The following is a 23603-nucleotide window of genomic DNA, read 5'->3' as shown; positions in this document are numbered from 1 at the left end:
ACCATTATCTGTTCTCTGGATCTTAACAGAACAATCAAACTGAGTACTGATCATAGAAAACAATCTTTTCATTAACCAACAAGTCTCATCTTTAGTATTCATCAGGAAAAGCCAAGTTATTCTAGAGAAATCATCTACTACTGTAAGAAAAAATCTCTTGCTATCGTAGGTGGGTACTCTGAAAGGTCCCCATATATCAGCATGCAAAAGATCAAATGGTGCCTTAGCTCTACTAGTACTAACTGGAAATGGTAATCGAGTCTGCCTAGCTAATGGACAAACAGGACACATTGCACAATCACTGCTCCTGTTACTAGTGTGAAGATTTTTGAACTTATCAATCCTCTTAAGTGTTTCCATAGGTAGGTGGCTAAGTCTCTAGTGCCATATCTCCAGTTTTATTGAATCTTGACTAACTGACATAGAAGTAGGCATGATTGTGGTATATGTAGTTGGTGTAGTAAGCTTCCTCCTGCATATGCAATCTTTAAGTATGTACAGTCCATTTGTGTCATTACCAATCCCCAACACCTTCCAATGTAGAGATCCTGAAATACACATATATCAGGAAAGAAGGCTACCAAACATTGCAGCTCTTTTGTCAATTTTGAAACTGACAGTAGGTTATACTTAAAATTTGGAACATGAAGAACATCACTAATCTGTTGGTTCTTGAATATACTAGTTGATCCACTATGTGTAATTGCAGGCACATCTCCATTTGGTAAATAAACTGAGTTGGGTTTTAGGAATGAGGTAGGATTATCTAATGCTTCTAGCTTTGAAACCATGTGGTTAGAGGCACCACTATCTACTATCTAAACATCTTGATCCAGGTTAGACATTAAGGACATTATAATACCTGAATCCATTCCTGTTGTGTTAGCTGCTACTTTAGTCTCCTTGCCTTTAAGCAGTTGTAGAATCTGCTGATATTGTTCTGGAGTGAATGTGGGAGCCATAGGTGTAGAACCAGTTGTTGTTGCTGGAACATCTTCAGCTACAAAATTAGATGTTGCATGGGAATTGTACTTCTTCCTGAACTTGTTATCTTTTGGATATCCTACTACCCTGTAGCAAGTTTCTTTAGTGTGGCCTTTCATGTGGCATACATCACACTGAAGATTGTAATTTTTCTTTTGCCTCTACTGATTCCTAGATCTATTTGTCATCAGCGCCGCCATCTCACCCCCATCAAAAGTGGTAAAGGTGTTAGACATTGTTCTCTGACTCTCACGCTCCATTAACATAGAATAAGCTTTGTTCACAGATGGAACAGGAACCATCATCAAGAGCTGGCTGCGTGCTTGTTCATAAGACTCATTCAGTCTCATTAGGAACTGTAGAAGCTTTTGACGCTCCATGAATTGAACAAATTCACGAGAGTTAGCAGCATCACGACCGGGAATTGGTGCCAGACTATCAAACTCCGCCCAAAGCACTCTCAATTTTGAGAAATAAGTCGAAATAGAACCGGTGCCCTGCCTAGCAGTAGCAATTTCTCTGTGGATCTGAAAAATCCTAGAGCAATCAACTTTATCAAATCGCTCCTTCAAATCGACCCATACTTCATCAGCATTTGACGAATATACCATCCCACTCAACAATTTCGGAGAAACACAGTTCATCAACCAAGACAATACAATCGCATTACAACGTTCCCAGAGATCTACGAGATTTGTACCATAGTTCTCCCTTTTGCATGTGCCGTCAATGAACCCTAGCTTATTTCGACCTAGGATTGCAATCCTCATTGCTCGGCTCCACACAGAGTAGTTTTCCGGTCCTCGTAATTGCAATAAAATCAACACAGCTCCTGAATTATCATTTGAATTCAAGAAAAATGGGTGATTGTGACCTAATTTCTCTGTCAGTGTTATCGACAGTCGCCATTGTTGATCTTCCAAATTAACTCAAAGAAAAACTAAAATGGACGAAATTGAAAAATGATGAGACCACACTAATGGCCGTGTGGCTCTGATACCATGTCAAAATCAGCTATCCGTGAAGTTCAGCCATGGATTCTTAGCTGATTAAAGCTAATTTGGTGAGTTTGAGTAGGTCGGTGAAACAAAGGAAGAAGATGGAGAGAGAATATTCTCAGAGATTCTATTTCTTCAAAAAAACTGCGTATGTCTGTACATGTATATGTATAAGACTAAAAGCTAACTAACTCTTAACTATGGTTAACTAACTCTACTACTAACCACAGTAAACTTAAGTTACAATTAGCACAACTAACTGTCCCTATAACTAAGTAATATTGCTTGGCTCAATATGATAGCATATATAGAGAGAGAGAGATTTTCTCTGTATCTTTTATACTAGTATTTGTGTAAGTTATGCAAGAATTTTTATGTCTTATTTTATGTTAAACAAGAATGCAGATATTAATAATGCACGAATTAAAATAACTAAAATGACAACACCAATATAGTAAAATATATTTAATGTTTAAGAAGTAAACAGCTATTTTAATTTAAATTATAAAATGTATAGTACTAATCTTTATAGAATAAGCTATATATCCAATAAGAAATAATCTTGCGATGTAACTCATGGTATTGTAATTCTTGCATAACTTATCTTTAACCAAATAACTACTTACATGGCAAACAATTTTAATTTTTTTTGAAAGTCCATATTCAATCAAACATATTAACTTAAATAAAATAAAACAAAAGAGAAAACTAATTCGCAACAGTCTAAAAAGTACGTCCAATAAAATTAATGACAGCAGGAACAAGAAAAGATTCAAAAGTGACAGTGTTTTAAAAGTATATTGCAAAATAGAACATATTACTAACACATAAATTCAAAATTATGTAAAAGAAGAAAGCAGCGTTGTATAATTAGACACGTAATGGAATTGAAGGAATAAAGCAAATGAATATACATCACAAGATAAGATTATGGCTTTTTTAATCCAATTAATCCATTTTATTGATTCAACTACTTTGGTCCCAATCATTTACCTATTTTGATTGGACCACAATACTAATATTATCAATAATGAACCTTAGCCGTTGAAAAGCTAACTATTTTGGAACCCACCATTATGTCTTTTTCCTTTATTTTTAATTTTCAAGTAATATTTTCTCAATCAAGAAAATCCTTTTTAGCTCCTTTGCCCTTCAAACAAAAGCAAATTTAAAGCATGTTTATTCTTTTGTCAAAAGGAGATAGGACTTTAATTTCCCTTTCGACCTCTGAATTTGACATAAAATCAATCACCTCATTTTGTTTAAATATACTTCTAATTGGGTCCAGCAAATTTGTCATCTTTAAGCTATGACCTAATCTTTGAAAAGTTCGTTAATTAATAAATTATTCTTTGGAAACGGAAGTGCTGGAGTTTAAAATAATTGACTAGTTGCTGGCTTCTTGCACAAAATGGAAAATAGAAAAGAAAATTGGAGAAACAATCAAAAAGGTAAAGAACTTCCTATTTTTACTTACTAATCTCTTGCCAACATTTAAGATTCTTAAATATAATACATTGTACAAGCTTTTGTTTTCTTATTGGAATATTTGGAAGTGCTTTATATTCACTAGCTTGTTAACCATGATCCCTTCAAGCAGGCAAAACTAGAGCTCGTTTGGATGGGCTTGTTGTAAGTGACTTTTAAGCCAAAAGGCATAAGTTAGAAATTTTAATTTTTGGCTTTTGGCTTATTTTTATCATTTTAGCTTAAAACCAAGTGCTTAAAAGCACTTTTTTACTTTATCCAAACACTACAAAATGGCTTAAAAGCTATTTTGGCTTAAAAGCACTTAAAGTAGGCCAATCCAAACAGGCTCCTAGTCGGTGCAATGGGGTTCAACTAATCTCCCTTTGAAAAAATTATAGCGCATCTACAAATAAAATAAAATAAAATATATTTTTGATTTATGTAGTAAATATTAAAATTCTTTTGATTTTTTGCGTGTTTATTATTTATACTATATAAATTCACTTAGTACTTTGTCATTGCCGTCAAAGTGCAAACTCTCAAATATTCTCATTACAACTTGCTCCTATTTCTATGTGTAGGTGAGATGTTTCACTTGACCTAGTAAAGAATATATATATATATATATATATATATATATATATATATATATATATATATATATATATATATAAATGNNNNAAAAGGAAAAGCCTGCAGCATCAAATCGTTTACGATGAGCAAACAAGCTATAACTAAGGCAACATTACTAAAATACTTTTAAGTTTTGGGAAGGCGTGAGCAAATACAGAAAAACAATGTAGGGGGTCCCACAGTGGAATTTTTAAACTTTAGCGAGCAAATAAAAAAAAAGAGTAGGTCCCACATTAGACCAAAGAAGTATCGAGCCTACAAGGCAAAAGGATTTCTGGACACATGTGACCTTCTGGAAGCCAAAAACCCACCCATTAACATATGCTGACCTTTTCAATGGGAAAGTGGGACCAGAATACAAGGGCAAATTTGTCCGTGTGAAAATTACATATCTATCAAAGTCCATGTAATCCAAATAATCAGACATCAAAATATCCACCATTGAGTGATGTTATATTATTAAAATAAGTAGTAGCATATTTTTATGCAGTGAGCCAGTGACTATGTAAAAAATTTAAAGTCGGCATATTTTCTACAAACCAACTTTTCTGCGTGGGGTAAAGTCTGTGTAGTGAGTGATTCAAAGCAGGAATTTATTGGAGTATTGAGCTGTTGATATTGTAATTGCAAACGCACAAAGTGAAAATGAAATACTAATAATATTAAAGAGATAGGGTCCATGTATACCTCACACTTCACACACATGTAGTGCAGAAAATCAACTCTTCTTTTTAAAGCCACCCATCTCAATCTATCTACATGTATGTGTTTCAAAGATAGCCACCCTTACCCATTTTATAAATCACACCAACCAATGATAACCAACTTCCCCCTACAGAATATATTAATATTTTATGCGATACTCTTTCCTTCTTAAAATGCTCCAGAAACAGTGGTACATTAGTAATTAGAATAACTTCTCATTCATCACAAATAATATACATGTACCAAATGAGGCAATACCAAGGGTAGCTTGTCAACTATTTTCCTAAGAAAAGAGAAGGAAATAAAACAAGTGCTAAGTCACAAAGTTCATTCAAAAGAGTCTTCATCTTAGCAAAAAGAGAGTAACTATCATAACCAATGACATAATAATGCCCCCTTCCCAAAACAAAGGACTGATACCATCATTCACGAACTCCTGTCTTTCTGTCCTGACAGAGACTATTTTCAGCCATATAATTAAAGAATGCAAAAGGAAAAGAAACCAAAAGAAAATCTTGAGGGATAATCCATCCATTTATATGTGCCAAGACATACACATATACACCTTGCATTACTTACTTATATATGTCCAAAAAGGTACTGTCCAGAAACTGCTCTTCAAGCCAGTAGAAAACACTTTTAATGACAAGAGAAGGAAAAGAATAATGAATTACTGAAGCACCAGAATTCCTACTAAAAAACAGAAGGCAATTCAATTCAAGCCTTCACTCTTCTTAGTTCTTATCACTGACCTGCTTACCCCACCAACCCCCCCCCCCCCAAAAAAAAAAGGAAAAAGGAACCCAAAAACCATTTTTCCCCCTGAATCTAACCTCCTCCATCAACCATGCAGGAAAGAGCTGATCAATTATCCTGCAAACCATCCTTTAATCTTCAAAGCCAACCGGTCGAGCAGCGCTTTCATTCGTGATACCCTCCCTCTAAGCAGTCAGATTATACACCACGGGAGCGCGTCATACAACATTAATCCAAATGTTGACTGACTTGCATTCCAGGCAAAATGCATGGAGGATCAGTCCTCAAAAACCCGCATAGTGCCCCTTCAAAACTGCGGGTTCTTCATATTCCAACTGCTTTTCATTGATGTGCCTCCCCGGTCAGCTGTGCCATCAAGTTGTACAGTGTTCATTTCTTCTCAGGCTGCCAGCACGCATGCAAATTGTCATTTCCTGGTCAAGAATTATGTTTCACTTCATAAATTACTTCCCCATTTAATCTAAATCATTTATTTTTTTGCTTTAACTCCTAAACTTATCTACCTAGAAATGGAGCTGAAATGCAAATAAAGGATGACGACGAATCTACTCACCCGCAGGTTGTTTCTGTTCAGCTGGCTTCACTTGAACTGCTGCAGGAACAGGGTGAACATACGAGAAACCAGCAGGCAAAAGCTGATGTTGACTTCCAGATGTTGGTGTTGTATATTGGGACGCATGAAGGATGCCCTGCGAGGGCAAGACTCCACCTTTCATATTACTAGCAGCTGCTGCTGCTGCAATCGCTTTTGCAGGATCAGAAGTGGTGCCACCACCTAGAGTAACAGGACACAAAGTCAACATTCCACTTGACGATGATGCCGTTGATGAACCAGTCGGTTGTTGAGCCGGCTGGTCTGAACGCCTTCTTTGAAGATAATATCCCCCAGTAGCTTGACCTGTAGAATTTGTACCAGTAGAATGCGGGGGTTGAGCTTGCATATATGGACTTGAGAAGAACAGTTGTGCTTGCTGCATACTCTTCTGTAAATGCTGCTGCTGTTGCTGTAGTTGCTGTTGCTGTTGCTGTTGTTGCATTTGAGACTTAGTTCCACTGCCTGAAGTTGAAGCAGTATGAGGGTTTCCAAGAATTGACGGCACATTCCTTCCACCAGCAGGAGATGACTTTTGGTTGGGAAGTGAAGGCGAGGATTTACCCTGCTGTGTTGACAATGATGAGCTTTGGCCGCCGATTTTATTGCTTGCAGAAGCAGAATTTGTATGCCTTGGGCTTCCACTGGCACCTTTTGAAATTGAAGAAGTGGTAGGAGAGCCAACCATCATGGGGGAAGAGGGAGACTGGTTATTATTAGGGGGCTGTTGTCCCTGTGGAGGAGCAGGTGATTTCTGATTTGTGCCAAAAGATATTTGTGTGTGGCTTTGCTGGGATCTAACCTGCTGCTGAGAAAGGTTTTTCAGAGAAGAAGTGGATGACAAAGATGATGGAGCTTGGGACGTAGATGTTCTGGTAGAATTTTTCCACTGAGGCGACTGAGCTTGACTGCTGTTGTTGCCAGTCTGTACAAGGTTTTGAGGAAAAGCAGACATTGCATTTGGAAACTTTGAAGCAGCAGAAGCCGACGATGTCAAGTGATCAGAGTAGGCATTCCCATTACTAGAAGCTGGTGTCTTACTCCGAGCAGCAGCAGCCGCAGCCATCTGCTGTTGCTGTTGCTGTTGCTTATGAAGCTGAATCATCTGCTGCTGCTGATGCTGAATTTGAGCTTGTAACTGTGCATTAGGGACATTTACAGCTCCCATAGCATTTGGCATTGCAGCTCGAGCAGTCCATGAAGCACCAGATGGAAGATTTAAGGACCTTGATGAGCTATCAATAACACTGTTGGCTGAAATATTAGAACCAGAGGCCTCGGACATCTCAGACCTTGAAAATGCAATAGACTGACCAGCATTTCCTGAAGGCTGCTTCATAGCTAAACCTTTCCTTTCAGCATCAGCCCCAGATTGGTCGCTGGATCCAGATTTACCATCCTCGGATATTCTGAAATTTTTCTTCTGCTGCACGGCCTGAGCAGCAGCTGCAGCCATCTGTAAATTTTGCCTCGTAGCTTCAGGGAGACTCTGAAAAATAGCATGATTCTGTGCCATGGACATGTCAATACCAGGACCAGCAGTGGCTCCATTTAAGGAAGCAAATGACATGGCAAAAGGCTGAGGCGGCACTGATTCTAGACTCGTTTTTAAACCTTGCTGTTGCTGTGACTTCTTCTCAGTTTGATGATTACTGCCACCACCGGCAGAAGACGCAATACCAAAAGTAGCTGGAGGAGTCATCAAACCAAAGTTTGAGGGATGCATGGGCATAGCAAAACTCTGATTGTACACATTCATCGGTCCATGAGACCTTTTCCTCTCTGTAGTTGATGGGCTATCTTCACTACCCACCTCATTTTCAATATGGCGTGTCTGTTGAGGAATATGCTGATTTTGTGACTGTGCTGGGGACTGAGATGGATGATTCTTTGACCCAGGAAAATTATGCAAATTGCCACCATTAACAGCATTACCTTGGGACCTCTGCTGCTGGCTCTGCAAATGCTTCTGGGATGAAGAGGATCCACTAGACATGCTTGTGTTTTGTTGACCTTGTTGCATTTGTTGCGACTGCGATGTAGGCGGCTGCTGCTGCTGCTGCTGCTGTTGTTGTTGTTGCTGAACCTGGGATGGATGAATCATCTGGGAAGAATAGAAAGACCCATTGAACAATGGCATAGGCTGCGGATGAGCTCCTCTATAATTTGGAGGTGCTCCTACAGCAGGTATTGGGAAAGCATACGCATTATTCTGCAAGATCGCCAAGTACTGAGCTTCATTAGGAGACATATTTGGGTAGTTGAAACTAATTGCAGTAGCAGCTCCACCAGCTGCCGCTGAAGCAGCAGTGCCAGCAGCAGGATTGGATGTGTTAGACAAGGCTGCAGTGCCCGTTGTGCTAGGTGACTTTGTGGGACCGGGTCGCACAGCAGCAGCTGCCGCTGCCTGTTGTTGATTTATAGGGAAGATGAAAGTAGGCCCATGCTGTAAATTCATAAAAGACTCAGCAATTAGGCACTCCTCTGATCTTCATAGAAAGTTCCAAAATAGAGAAACCCAAGAGATTAAGGTGCTAATAAGCTGTAAGAGACTGTACCAGTAGATTGTTAGGCGCAACAGGAGGCAATGCTTGCTGGAGTAATATTTGCTGCTTTCTCTGAGCAGTAGCATCTGCAATGTTTGCAGGCTGGACTTTGTCTTTACCAACATTATTAGGGAAAATGGCAAGCCCCTGACCCTTATCTGGCCCAGCACTTGCTCTCCCAGCTAGATCTGTGGGCGGCAGAACATTGAGATTGGTCTTGGCTCCATAGAATGGAGCAGAGCCAGCAGCTGGTGGCCAGAAAGGATGCATCTTCATGAATTGCTGAAGGCAATGTATGTTCCTAGCAATGTAACAATGTGTCGCACATCTTTTTGGCCGCGGTTGAGAGAACAGCGGCTGCATAACATTGAAAAGCACAAAAAAGGGGCAGAAGAGCATGAATCAAACTCCAGCCTGAAAATGACTAAGGTGGAAAGAGAGAAGAGAAGTGAGAGAGAAATACCTGGATTGGAGCAGAGGAAACTGTGGTTCCATCCATAGCTACAACTCCTTGTAAAGGTGCCATGTATCTGCTGACAGGAATTGAGTTATTTCGCCAGAAGCATTTACACCACGGATCTAATACTTTGTAATATCAATTAAATGAGCAATTAAGTCAAGCCGACCGTACCCCATGGGAGGAAGCCCACCAGGCCAGCTAGCCATAGACATTGGCATTGGTAAAGAGCTTGATTGACCTGAATATAGAAAACATCACCCCCATCAATAAAAAAATCCAAGGGAAGATTTCAATACAATGAACCCTAAAATCAACACTTACCAGTTTTTTCTATAATTGGTTCTTCTTTAGTAGCTTTTTGAGGTGGAGGCTGCTGCTGCTGCAACTTTTGACTCTGCTGTTGGAATTTGCTACTTACACCACTATCCTTTTCTGGCCTTTCCAACTCTAGCTGAAGATCAATATTCCTACTCCTGCTACCCTCACTTGTCTTATGAGGATTAAGTTCCTCAAGGGCTGCTGCTTTTGTCTTCTTTTCCTCAGCTTCAACACTGATCCCTTCTTCTTTCTCAGCCTTGCCAATCCTCTCATTATCCTTCTCCTTCACTGAAGGCTTCATTTCCTGTTCGCATCATCAGCCAATTCATTCATCAGATCATCCTCAATATCCTCAAGTAGGAGAAAAAAAAAAGAAAAAATGAGTACTCACTACTATATTTTCTGCTAAAATAAGCTTCTTATCCGCAGCTGCTGATCCAAAATCTATCTCAGCTTCCCTTTCAGGAGATGATCTTAACTGTGGTGGAGGAGCCTATAAAGAGATTTAAAGGATTAATTACCAAACTTGGAAAGAAAAAAAAATTGAAATGAATGTTTAGGCATATCTTCATCCTCACCATAAGATCTATCTGGAATTTCTCCTCTCTCTGACTTTCAACTTCTGAAACAACCCTGAAATTCCAACAACACATGAATCAGATACAAGAACATGGAGAAAAAGTTGAATTACCAACAAAAAGATCAAAACATAGGATAGATACTCACACTTGGGTAACTGCAACAGCATCCTCACGATTACTACTATTTTCTGCTCCCAAAGTAGAAGATTCCCTCACCTCCTCCTTACTCTCCATAAATTCAGATTCCTCAGGCCTCCTCTTGGCCTCAGATTCCACCTTCACCGTCTGCGGTACCGGATCCGATGCAACCGGCAAACTTTGTACAGAAGCACTTAAATCATATAAAGATACACCATTTTCAGCAGCAGATTGTGGGGTCTTCTCCAAATTAGGAGAAGAAACCTCCATCTTCACTGTTGTTGTCTGATCCATCTCCACTTTAGAAGATGAAATGGGGCTGCTCCTTACACCAAATCCTCCAGGATTTTCCAAGACTTGCCTCGGTCTTTTCCTCTTTGGAGCTGCACAAAGCCAAGACTCATCAGAACAGAATCAAGAAATGGGATATTTTTGGGGCAAAAGATTGGAACTTTTTTAGTTCTGCTCACCAACAGCAGATAAAGGAGTAGCTGATGAGTTAGAATTTGAAACAGGAGAAGAAACTCTGGATCTGTTATTGACTTCTCTTGTTGTATCATTTGGTCCTCCTCCACTTTCTTTCTTGGATGGTCCTTGTGACTGAGTCATCAACCCGTATAACACTTCAGCAATCTCAATCTCTAGCTCTTCAGGGTTGTTGGATGAAGAAGCTTTTGGTGGTGACTTTGCCGGCGGCCTTTTTTGTCCATTAGGTTTCTGCATCAAGATTTAAAAGAAAATCAGTTGAAATATATACATCAAAATAAAGAAAATAGAAGCAAATCAGATTTGAAAAAAAGAGACTAACAATTTTCTTTCTGACTGAAACATTGGAAGAAGATGGAGATAAAGGAGCTGCCGGTGATTGTGTTGATGTTGCCGGAATATTCTGTCTCACCGGCGATGCTGTCGAAACTTGCTGATGTATTTGCTCTCCTGTAATAACGCCACTATTATTACCACCAACAACAACAACACAACCACCACCGCTGACCCCAGAAATCCAATCATGTGACCTCTTAGTAGATGCTGAAAATCACCAAAAACACCCAAAAATCAGAAAAGGGTCAATCAAAAAATCCTCAAAAACAACAATAATAAACAAAACAGTACCAGAACGGGCTTTTCTTGGGACAGAAACACCAATCATTTCATCACCAGGTTTCCAAACAGGAGCTGCTGCTGCTGCTGCTGTTGCTGTCCTAAAAACCTTTGTAGTATTCGGTGGAAAACTCTTCCTCGGAGGCTGTAAATGATGATTATTATGATTATGGTTATTATGATGATGGTGGTGATTTGAAATGGACCCCACCGTCACCGGGACCGGAGGATTCGGCGGCAACAACCTTGTACTACTACTACCTGAAACACCAACGTTGTTTGTAGTAGTAGTAGTTGTCGTAGTAGTATCTTCATCTTCTTCTTCTTCATCATCGTTTACACTTTCTTCTGAACTATCATCAACACCACCAATTAACCTTTCACCTCTCCTTCTCTTACTCCGACTTATTCTATCTCTATCTCTATCCCTATCCCTATTATCCCTTTCTCTTTCTCGTTCTCTTTCCCGTTCTCTTTCTCGTTCCCGTTCACGATCTCGATCTTTCTTCACTCTTTCCCTTAACCTTACAGATTCTTGTATCTCTACACCCCCATCTTCATCTGCAACAAAAACGAAAAAAAACAATTAGTTCATCAAGAAAAAAAATTAATTTAAAGAATCATTAAGAAAAATTATGGATCTAAGATTTGTACCAGGGGAATCTCTAAGACTATTAGTTCTATGTCTACGTCTTGATGATAATCCATTAGATGTAGCTGCCGCTGCTACCATACCCCCACTTCTTCTTGCTTCTCTGTTCCTATCCATTTGTTTGATAGAGAGAAAAAAAACAAAAGCTTTTCTTTTTTCTTCTCCGGTGAAAGGTATAAACTAACCCCAGATGAGGTCTAGCATAATTCACCGGAATTTATGGCCAATTTCGCCGGAAATGGGTTTTTTTCACTTTCAGGCCGGAGATAAAACAACAACCCCACAAATTTATTCTTTCAAAGATCTTAACTTTTCACAAATGGGTGTGTGTTCGGATTTCTTCTCCTTTTCTCTTCTCTCTCCTCTTCTCTCTCTCTCTCTCTCTCTCTATCTATCTTTGTTGGGTCTCCTTTTTCTGCTCTCTATCTTCATCAGCTTTTGGCTATATCACACTCTTCAAACCCTCGTGGAAGGTTGAGATCTATCAATTTTGACAATTCCTTTACATCTCCCACCGTCCATTCACCATCTCATCTACGGTTCACATTCCATCTTGCCAGCATGGCATGTGCTCGCACCGTCAGATTCAGACTGACACGTGTCGGTCATCTCCTCACCATGTTCCTGATTTATAAAGTTGGGTGGGTGGGTGACTAAAATAAGGAGGGAGTTTTTTGTTATTCTGACAAAACAATATATTTAATTTTCGTGGGCCCCGGTGTGTGGGGCACTTTTCACGAGTGAATGGAACAAACAAAAGTTACCCCTCCAAGTTTTGTTTAGGTGACCGGCTATAGCCGGTTGTTAAATGTGTGTGACTGACCTTGGTAAAAGCAAAAAAACATGACGATCACAAGGAATCTAGGTGACTGCAGAAAATATCGTTCCAGCCGGTCAAATTCATTAATTATCGGGTTTTACTTACATTTTTTTCGCTATTCAAAATAATTATGGTTTTTCCTTTTTTTATTTTTTAGTATTATTAAAGTGAGTACATTTAGTACTGTCCAGCTCCTTTTTTCCACAAATAGACAGGTGGGGCCCCTCTGATGAAGCTCTAGAAGTAAAATCAACGGTGTGGATCATCCGATTGTCTAGTTGGAAACCACCTGAAGCGTTAGATGGATAAGTGACGTGGCCATATGTGGTTGTTTAATTAAAGGCTTTATTAGATTCCGATTATTAAGGCCGAGCTTACGTGGCATGTTAGGCAAGATCTGGGCCGTTGGAATTGAAAGATCGAACGGTGAAAAGTGAACGGGCAGCGGAAGGAAAAAGGGCAGTCACGGTCACGGAACTTCCCAGAAAAAATGGGGCCCAGAAGTTATTTTGGCGCTGCCCATAGGGAGGAAATTAATTAATTTGTTTTTTTTTTAACAATTTGCGTTAGGCCATATTGTCACGTTCTGTAGTGCTTTGTAGTTTGTGGTGGCTAAGATGTGGACCCCAAACTCCACATTTGTTTTATTTTGTTTTATTTTTTATTTCTTATGGTTGAAGTGAAAATGGTGGTGGTAGAAAGTAGGCAAGTGAATTGAATTTCGTTTTATCCGGAAAAATGATTAATCAAACTTCTTTTTCATTTTCATTTTCTTTCTTTTTTAAATGATGATATAATGTTTATAAAAGTTTGACTTTTTTGGTTCCGTTTTGTTTTTTATATTTACGAATCTAATACAATGAAATCAAATTGGATCGACTAAATACACTCATTAAAAGAGAATAAAGCATAAAATTTAATGAAAATTGAATTATACACCTGTAAGATGAGATATTAATTTATTCGTATGAAATTGTAACATTTTGGACAAGCTTTACATGGACAAATTACGGGGAAAATGTGGGATAGTAAAAGCCATCACACTCCAAGCTCGCGGATTGTTTCCTTTGCCTAACAGAGCTTACATATTTGTCCCTTATGTTAAGCTATTGCGAGCCCAAAAACATGTGCATCATGCCAACTTATATTATGTCTTGTGTCGATGGAATTACATGTAATTACAGTTAAAAAATAAGATGTAAAAAAAAAAAATTTGTCAGTCTGAGGCGCGAATATCTCGCTTTCTTTAAGGATATTCAAGCCCACTGCTGTAGCATCTTCACTGGTCCAGCAGGAATACTCTTGACTTGTCCCCTTCACAATACAACAGCCCGACAACGTCGTATGACTCGAACAAACTTTGAATAAGTTGTTGAGTCCAAAACTCCACCAAAATGAACACCTTCCTTCAACAAAAATAATATTCTCTTTTGTAGAGAATAAGTTGGAGACTTAGATTTTCTCCTTCTCTTAACTCTCTTTTTCACAATACCAACCATACTTTTTTCATGTACACTATATGACTATAACACTTTTCTCATACTCACTACCATATTTTTTCATCTACAACACAAGGAAGAAACACCACTATTTATAAGTGTAGAATCTCTTCCTTCAAATAAATAATAAAATAGTGAGATAATAAATTAGTATTATATGGGTTGTTGGTGGTTACAAAATATAAAATTTAGTGGGTAATAAGTGGTAGATCATGGCATTAGTAGTTTCAAGAGTTACCTCAAAATAATGACCAGTTTCTTGCCAATTTATAACTATTATCTCACAATAAATAATGTACTTTAACATTATAATTTTAATATTAAGATGCACTAACGCATACATTTCCCCACTCATTTTAATATTAAAATAAGAGAGTTTACTAGTTGAAGGGAAACTATTATGCATAATGAATGTGTGCTCTACATTGAACCTCCACATAGTAAAACATTAATCTCTACTCTAGAGTCAGTAGTGGTCTCAGAATTGAACTATGACTGCTTAAGGGAAATAAAGTATCACTGCTTACACATAATAATCAAGGTGTTGACATGAGCTTTATTAGCCAGCACATTACGGCCTTGTGCTATCTCGGTTTTCATGAGTGTTTTTTAGAACAAGGCTAATTCTCACAGGAAGCGGCCTACTTCCACGCTCACATAGGTGAAATCTGTCAAGGGTGCTCCTGTAATTCTAACACCCCATTCATACGAGCTATAGATTTTCATTAATAGTTAATAAAACTCAACCTCGTAATTCATTACAGGATAAATGCACACACACCATAGGGATGGAACAATAACAAATATAATAATGCATTTCAAACCAAGCCATCATATGATTTGTTCTTCCCATTGAACCTGGTTATAGGATCTCCAGTCCCCAGGTTGGGTTTCCTCATATATGACTTATGAGTTTATGAGATTCAATCTCATCCCCCTCGATGTACTCCAGACCATTTCTCTTGCCAAACCCTTGGTTAGTGGACTACAAGATTATCACATAATCAACATTAATAGTACCACTTATCAAATATCTCATAATATTATATTTTTCCCTTATAGGTCTGAATTTACCGTTCTAATAACGGTTTTGTACTTTACCAATAGCAGCAGTGCTATTACAATGAATTAAAATAAGAAGAACTGGTTTTTCAAAATAAGAAATTCGAAATAATAAATCTCTCAACCAATTCGCTTCTTCACCAGCTGAAACTAAAGCAACTAGTTCAGCCTCCACGGTAGAGTTAGCCATTATTATTTTTTTTTTTTAATTTCCAACAAATAGCACGCTCTCAAAGATAAAATATTCCAATCTGCATCAGAAAAGCATTCAATTACAGCAGGATATTTTTTATAAGATAAGCCGTAGGTTTTTGTACCAAGTAAATACCTCATAACTCTTGTTATGACATGTCAATGTCCATTACCTCACTTGTTTGTAAACCTGCTAATTACTCATAATGCATATGCAATCTCAAATCAAGTGTAATTAGTTACATATTCTCAAGCTTCCAATCAAGCTAGCATATTTCTTTTGATTTATCACAACATTATCATTGTGTACAGAAAAAATTGAACATTTGAATCAAAAGGAGTTACAACATGCTTGCAATCAATAAAATTATTTTTTTAAAATTTTCTCAACATTATGTGAGTGGTCAAGAAAAATTCCATCACATGTTCTAGTAATTTCTATTCCAAAAATGAAATTTGCCTCACCCAAATCTTTCATGTCAAAATGGCTACTAAGCATGCTTTTAGTTTCTCCAATAACATTCATGTTAGTGTCAAAAATTAATAAATCATCAACATAGAGGCAAATAATACATGCGAATTATTCCAAGACTTATCATAGATGCACTTATCACACTTCTTGATTTAATCAACTTTCTCTCATGAATGAATACTCAAATTATTCATGCAAAAAAATTTTATTTCTCTTACCCCCACTATTTCTAGAATTATAAAAATTTATTTTTTCATAAAAAAAATATATCACCTATTCATGAAAAATCTAAGGTAAGAAGTTTATACCTTTCTTCCGCTTGAGTTAAGCAAGTGAAAAATACTTTGCCTTTTCATCTCTTAAAGAAAGTGAACTTCTACCTTGATATCCAGTATTTTTCAACTGCATAAGAAAAATGAATCTCCTTAAAATTGTTGGTGAAATTACAAGTAATTACAGTTAAAAACTAAGATGTAAAAAAATAAATAAATATTCTTCAGGCTGATGCGCGGATATCGCTCTTTCTTTAAGGAGATTCAAACCCACTACAGTAGCATCCTCATCGGTCCAGCAATAATACTCTTGACTTGTCCCCTCCAGGATATAACAACCCGACAACGTCGTATGACTCCAACAAACTCTGGACAAGTTGTTGAATCCAAAGCTCCACCAAAATGAACACCTTCCTTCAACAAAAATAATATTCAAATTTGTAGAGAATAAGTTAGAGACTTAAATTTTCTCCTTCTCTTAACTCTCTTTTTCACATTACCAACCACACTTTTTTCATGTATACCGTAATACTTTTCTCATACTCACTACCATATTTTTTCATCTACAACACAAGGAAGAAATACCACAATTTATAGGTGTAGAATCTCTTCCTTGAAATAAATAATAAGATAGTGGAATAATAAATTAGTAGAACATGGGTTGGTGGTTACAAAATATAAGATTTAGTGGGTAATAAGTGATAGATCATGGCATTAGTGATTTCAAGAGTTATATCAAAATATGACCACTTTCTTGCCAATTTATGACCATTATCTTAGAAGAAATAATACACTTAAATATTATAATTTTAATATTAAAATGCACTAACACCTACACCTGATAAAACTCTTCACTTTCTTGCCTTATTTCGGTGGAGGAGTGAAGGGGTGTTCATGGTTCGATTTGGATCGGTTTTTCCCTAAAAAGAAACCAAACCAAGTAAGTCGATTTTTTCAAATATTTGAACCAAACCAAACCAATTAAGTCCGTTTTTTCTCGATTCGGTTTATGTTGGGTTTTGTCGGTTTTTCGGTTTTTCGATTATTTGTCGGTTTTTTCTGAAATATAGGACATACACTACTGTAACGACCCGGCCGGTCATTTTTGGAATTTACGCCTGATCCCCCATTAACTGCTTCCCCTAAGTTCATTTCTGCTATTTTGGTTTGCCGGGACGTTCGATGTTGAGTTTTGGAGAGTTTTGGGACACTTAGTCCCTAAATGAGAGCTTAAGAGTTGAAAAATGGTCTGTAATCAGAACAGTGTGAAGACGACCCCGGAATGGAAATTCGATGGTTCCGTTAGCCCCGCTAGGTGATTTCGGGGTTGGGAGCGTGTTCGGAATGTATTTTGGAGGCTCGTAGCTCATTTAGGCTTGAAATGCCGAAGTTTGAATTTTTGAAGTTTCCGGTCCGATAGTGAGTTTTTGATCCGAGGGTCGGATTGGAATTCCGGAAGTTGCAGTAGTTCCGTCATGTTATTTGGGATGTGTGTGCAAAATTTCAGGTCATTCGGACGAGGTTCGGGTTGGTTTTTGATCGAAAGTGTGTTTGGTTGGAATTTGAAGTTCTTAGGCTTGAATCTTTGATTAATTCGGGTTTCCGGCGTTGTTTAGGTGTTTTCAAGATTGGTACAAGTTTGAATAAGGTATTAGGTGGTATTGGTACTTTTGGTTGAGGTCCCGGGGGCCTCGGGATGATTTCGGGTGGTTAACGGAAGAGTTTTTGAAGTTGAGAAATAGCAGCACTGCTGCTTCTGGTATCTTTCCGCTTCTGTGGCTTGGGAACCGCAGAAGCGGCCTTGGTCGTCGCAGAAGCGAGTTTAGCCCTCCCTCTCAGGAACCGCAGGGGCGTTATGTGTCCGCAGAAGCGGACTCTGGTCCATTAAGTGAAAACCGCAGAAGCGGTTGTTTTTCCGCATATGCGGGACCGCAGAAGCGGTCCCTTGTGCGCAGAAGCGGAAATCCCTGGGCAGAAATAGAAATTTCGAGGGTTTGAGTTCATAAGTTACAAAAATCAATTGAGAGCTCGGTTTAATTCATCATTTTATAGTTAAATACACCATTGGAATTCGAATTTAGGATCAAAAATTGGAAGAAACTTCATAGACCTAATTATTGAGTTTTGAGTGGGCAATTGACCTCCGATTTGGGAGATTTTTATATGGTTAGACTCGTGAGAGTACGAGGGTTCTGAAAATGTGAAAATTATTCGATTCCGAGACGTTGGCTGGAGGGGTGTTTTGGTCATTTTACCTATTTTTGCGCCCTAGCTGTAAATTTAATAGTGGAATTGGTTGTTTGCAATATTACTTACGATATGTAATTGAATTGAATTGAATAGATTCGGGCCATTTGGAGTCAGATACTCGTGGCAAAAGTGTGATTTCGAGTTGATTTTGGTGCCGATTCAAGGTAAGTGGCTTGTCTAACTTTGTGTGGGGGACCTTTTCCCTTAGGATATGATCTTGAATACTTGAATGCCCCGTACGTGAGGTGACGAGCGCGTACTTGAGCTAATTGTTGTAAATCCGTTTCTACTCGAAGTATTTAAATTGAGCTTTCTTGTTTACTTGTTCATTTTAACTGCAAGTTTGTACCTGTGCTAGCTTAGAGACTCATGTTTAGCTGGCTTGCCTGCTTATTTGCTTTAACTGTGCTATTTGTACTCTGTGAAGCATGTTAGGCTATAATTTACTACTTCGTGTCCTGATTTTTAGCATTGTTCCGAGATTTAGGAATCGTTGTTTTTGTGTGTTTAATTTGGGACTACGGGACGGCTTCCCGGGAGATCCCCCTGTACTTGAGATATTCTGGACTGAGGGTGCGGGATACCAAGAGATCCCTGGCACATGTGTTTCTATATATATATTGGGATACCAAGAGATCCCCGGTTTACTTAGTGAGGATACCAAGAGATCCTCGGGATACTAAGAGATCCCCGACTTACTTATTGAGGATACTAAGAGATCCTCGGGATACCGAGAGATCCCCAGTGTTGACGATGAGGATACCAAGAGATCCTCGGGATACCAAGAGATCCCCCGGCTACTATTCCTTGTGAGGGCAGTTTTCCGTGTATTGTTACCTTTGCTTTCTATTACTGTTCTTCCTTATTTACCTGGTTTAGATTCTCGCTGTAGACTTTATTTAAACTATTTCTGTTATCTCATTATTTATTATGTTATCTCAGTAGGGCCCTGACCTTCCTCGTCACTACCCAACCGAGGTTAGGCTTGGCACTTACTGAGTACCGCTGTGGTGTACTCATGCCCTTCCTGCGCATATTTTTTTTTTCATGTGCAGATCCAGGTACCTTCTCTCAGGCGCACTATCCTTGAGGCGAGGAGATACTACAGAGACTTCGAGGTAGATCTGCTGCGTCCGCTGACCGACGAGTCTCCCTCTTACTCTATCTTTAGTACTTAGTTTTCCTTCTTTCGGTTGTTAGAAATTCTGGAGTTTGGAACCTTTACTATACACTTCTGTAGCCTGTGTTGCCCGTGAGTTTCCGGGTTTTGGGAATTGTTTTAGACTTGTGATATTGAGTTGTACTTGCCAAGCGGCATTCAGTACAGTTTCCTTTAGATATTTGATTTAATTTTTCTCTATTTTTCCGCAATTATTATATTTCCGCAAATGTTAGGCTTACCTGGTCATGGGGACCAGGTGCCGTCATGACATGTTCACGGTTGGTGAACTAGGGTCGTGACAACTACGAAACACATATTCCGGCGACCACATTTCAAAGTAACACTATCAAATCAATTGCTCTTTGAGAAATCTATTATTTACTAAAATATATTGATGATAATTGAATCAAATAGTGATGAATAATTTAAGGACTCAATTAAAAATATATTTTTTTTAACATGAAATGGATTCTTACACTTAACAAAAGAAAACTACCAATCAAACTAGAATATAAAGGAAAAAAATCTGTACTAAAAGTGCAAACGATTAACATTCACCATAAAAATTTTGAAACTTTGTAGAAAAATATACATATATAGGTGTAATAATAAATTTGAAATAGCTACTCCTATAGTCGGTTTGGTTCGGATTTTTTCGGTTATTTTTTTATTAAAACCAAAACCAAAACAAATTTGATCGGTTTTTGAAATTCAAAACCAAAACCAAACCAAACCAAAAAGTATTGATTTTTTTGGTCGATTTAATTTGGTTTTCGATTTAGTTCGATTTTTCGGATTTTTGTGAACACCTCTAGGAGTCCATCAAAAGTGTAATATGCATGCTTTCTTCAAAAACTTAATAGTACAGAAGTTTACTAGTCCTACTCTTTCACTCATCTTCCGTCATGGATGCCACTTAAACAAATGTTATGACAATAAAGTGGTGGACTGGATCATGACAATGACAGTATCACATATAGTTTGAATTGTTGTTACACATGTTATTAAGATCGCTCAATGTGCAACCTTGGACCATCATGATGTAAATTTCAGCATTCAACTATTTGTGAATGTAAAACAAATCGCACAACAAAATACTTGAAGATGTTGGCATATATTGAAGCAAGTTTTAGACGCTAACAATGTTTTTTAAAGTTGTATAGATCTACGTATGAATCGGGCAATGTCACTAGAAACAGTAAATGTATAGATTTAAATATAACTACATTTCTGGTTAGCAAGAAATACACACAGAAAAATACGTAACATTTAGTGGGCGTTTGTGTATTGGGAAAAAAGTTGAATTTATATTGAAGATGACGTGGCATGACACGTGGACTGGACAAGTGGTCAAAGAGTAACAGTTGGAAAAAAGGTACGGGAAATGACAGGTACGGGAAGAAGAAATGAAATAGGCACGAGAAGCAGTTTAGACACGAGTCTCGTACCAATTCGAAGTTATTTAAAGCCAGCGGGTCGAAAGGCATTGAAGACATGAATCTGAAGACAAAAAGGAGTCCAAATTCAGTATTAAATACCTGATACGTTAGAAAATTGGTATTTAATAGCAATGATTGTGTAACGGCTCATTTAATGTCATTTATTGTCCATAATTGTCTCATTAAAGCTTAGATTTATTTCCTTTACCTAGAATTAACTATAAAAGGAGGAAATTGTATTGGAAAAAGGACATGACTTACCTCATACTAAAATAAGAACTTTTGCTTACTGCTTTATTATTATTCTCAGAAAGCCTATTATTATTTTGGTCTCTTGATTATCAGTAACCCGATTTTTCATCTCAAATTCTAATTTTATCCAAAAATTTATTTCTTTGGCGAAACAAATTGGTTCCGTTACCGGGAATCTGATAATCTATTCTTTTTAAGTTACATTTTATCTGTGGTTATCATCATGTCACATGACAATAATAACAGTGAAAACACCTTGGGGAACCGTGACAATCAAATGCATCAAGATCAAGGAGATTTGCAGAACTTTAACGCGGTTCCTGCCCTTCAAAATTCACCACGTCAATCTCGTGAAGGCACTCCTAAATCACATTCTGATGAGCAGGAGCATTCAGAACATTTTGAGGGACCAGAAGAAGCTCTGCAAAGAATAATTGATGCACGGCTTAACCAAGCTCTTCGAGCGCTAGTTAACCGGTTTCCTGCTGCGCCGTCCACACCTTCGCCTAATAACAATACGCTGGAGAATCCTCGTTCTGGCCTTGTTAATTCAAACGAAGGAACCCTCATTGAACCACGAGAAATGAATCCAGGTAATACAAATAATTCTTATTTACACAATTTGGTACTAACTTTGCAGACACAACTCAAAGAACAAAACGAACGCATCGAGCAAATCCCTGGAGTTCCCCCAATAATCAAAGGAATAGATGCGGATAAATATTCACAACAACCTTGGAAACCGAGTGCTGCTCCCCTTTCAATCCCTAAAAAGTTTAAAATGCCCGACATTTCAAAATATGACGGCACAACCGATCCACGTGACCATGTGACGGCATTTACTACAGGGGTCAAAGGAAATGATTTAACTAAGCAGGAGATTGAGTCCGTGTTGGTCAAGAAATTTGGTGAAACACTCCACCAAGGGTGCACTAACCTGGTATTCTTCTTTTGCCTGAAAACTCTATAAACTCTTTTGCTGAGCTTGCAGATTCTTCATTAAGGCGCACTCAGGAGCACAAAAGGTTGAAAAAAGAATGGAGGACATCTTTAAAATCAAACAAAGGGGTACAGAGTTGCTTCAGAGATTTTGTTGATAGGTTCCAACGCGAACGAATGACTTTACCCAGCGTACCAGATAAATTGGTACTGCAATAGCTTTTTGCGAGCAGATCTGAATGTTTAAAAGTTCTGAAGCCACGAGAAGACTTAAAGAAAGCCTTCGAGAGTTTCCCTGCAACTACGTGGAATGATGTGTATAACAGGTACAGTACGAAGTTGCGGAATCGAAGAAGATACCGTGCCTCGATTTCAGCATGAAGACAGAAGCAGTTCAAGAAGATCCGAAGCTGAAAAAAAGATCAGGTAAAAATAGGTACGATCCTTATATATGGGTCCTGCAGGAAAAGATTCACGAAATAAAACAGGATAATCAACGATATGATCAAAATCAAGAAACAAGGAGTCAGGCCTCCTCATCGAGGTTGCATATGTTCGAAACATACGCGGGGCACGAGATGATGATGGAAGTTTTGAAGGCGAGGATTTGGTGGATATAATTTCAATGTCACTACCTCTGAGCTCGTTGCTGTTTTTAAGGAGCATGGGAGAAAGGTACGGTGGCCGAAGGAGATGCGATCGAATCCGAGCAAGCGCAATCCAGATCATTGGTGCGAATTTCATAATGATCACGGGCATAAAACTTCAGAATGTAGATTCTTACAAAGTGAAGTGGATCATCTATTGAAACAAGGTTATCTCACTGAGTTGTTTAGTGAGAAAGGAAAGCAGGCCTACATGAAAAACAGGCAAGAGCCGCCAAAACCCCCGTCACCCAACGAGAACCGTGAATGTTATAAGTGGGGGAGGAAGATATTTATAGAGTAACATACACAGCTTCAAATAAAGTCTCCAAAGTCACAATCACGCACGGGAAACGAGTGCGTCAAACCTTAGAAGATGAAAAGTATCACTTTTGATGATGCAGACACAGAAGGAGTGGTCACCCCCCACAACGACACGCTGGTAATATCTTTACTTTGTACATGATACTAATATAAAAAGAGTTTTGATTGATCCAGGAAGATTCTGCAAACATCATCTTATTAAGGGTACTACGTGAAATGCAAGCGGAGGATAAGATGATTCCAAAGGCGCATATTCTAACAGGTTTCGATAATTCCAGTGTTGTAACTAAAGGAGAGGTAATTCTAACAACTTTTGCAGAG

The 23603-nt window shown here is 38.2% G+C and overlaps 1 protein-coding gene across 2 annotated transcripts; it reads right to left on the bottom strand.

The window, feature by feature from the left end:
* Nucleotides 1-5116: 5116 nt before the first annotated feature.
* LOC109213826 (protein TIME FOR COFFEE) lies at nt 5117-12399 on the bottom strand. 2 transcript variants are annotated; one of them, XM_019377662.1, is made up of 13 exons: nt 11958-12399; nt 11316-11864; nt 11011-11231; nt 10673-10919; nt 10210-10585; nt 10062-10116; nt 9875-9976; nt 9487-9787; nt 9337-9403; nt 9169-9235; nt 8718-9062; nt 6121-8605; nt 5117-5980 (listed from the first exon to the last, which is right to left on the bottom strand). In XM_019377662.1, exons 1-13 carry the CDS (start codon nt 12070-12072, stop codon nt 5937-5939), a joined length of 4974 nt encoding a protein of 1657 aa, XP_019233207.1. In that variant the 5' UTR covers nt 12073-12399; the 3' UTR covers nt 5117-5936. The 2 variants fall into 2 exon arrangements, with proteins under 2 accessions (XP_019233207.1, XP_019233209.1); XM_019377664.1 differs by having other exon boundaries at nt 5117-5951.
* Nucleotides 12400-23603: the final 11204 nt, after the last annotated feature.

This window comes from Nicotiana attenuata, unplaced genomic scaffold, assembly GCF_001879085.1.
Source record: "Nicotiana attenuata strain UT unplaced genomic scaffold, NIATTr2, whole genome shotgun sequence".
NCBI classification, from domain to species: Eukaryota; Viridiplantae; Streptophyta; class Magnoliopsida; order Solanales; family Solanaceae; genus Nicotiana; species Nicotiana attenuata.
Note: the sequence above shows the minus strand (reverse complement) of the source record. Positions and strands in the feature narration are given on the sequence as shown.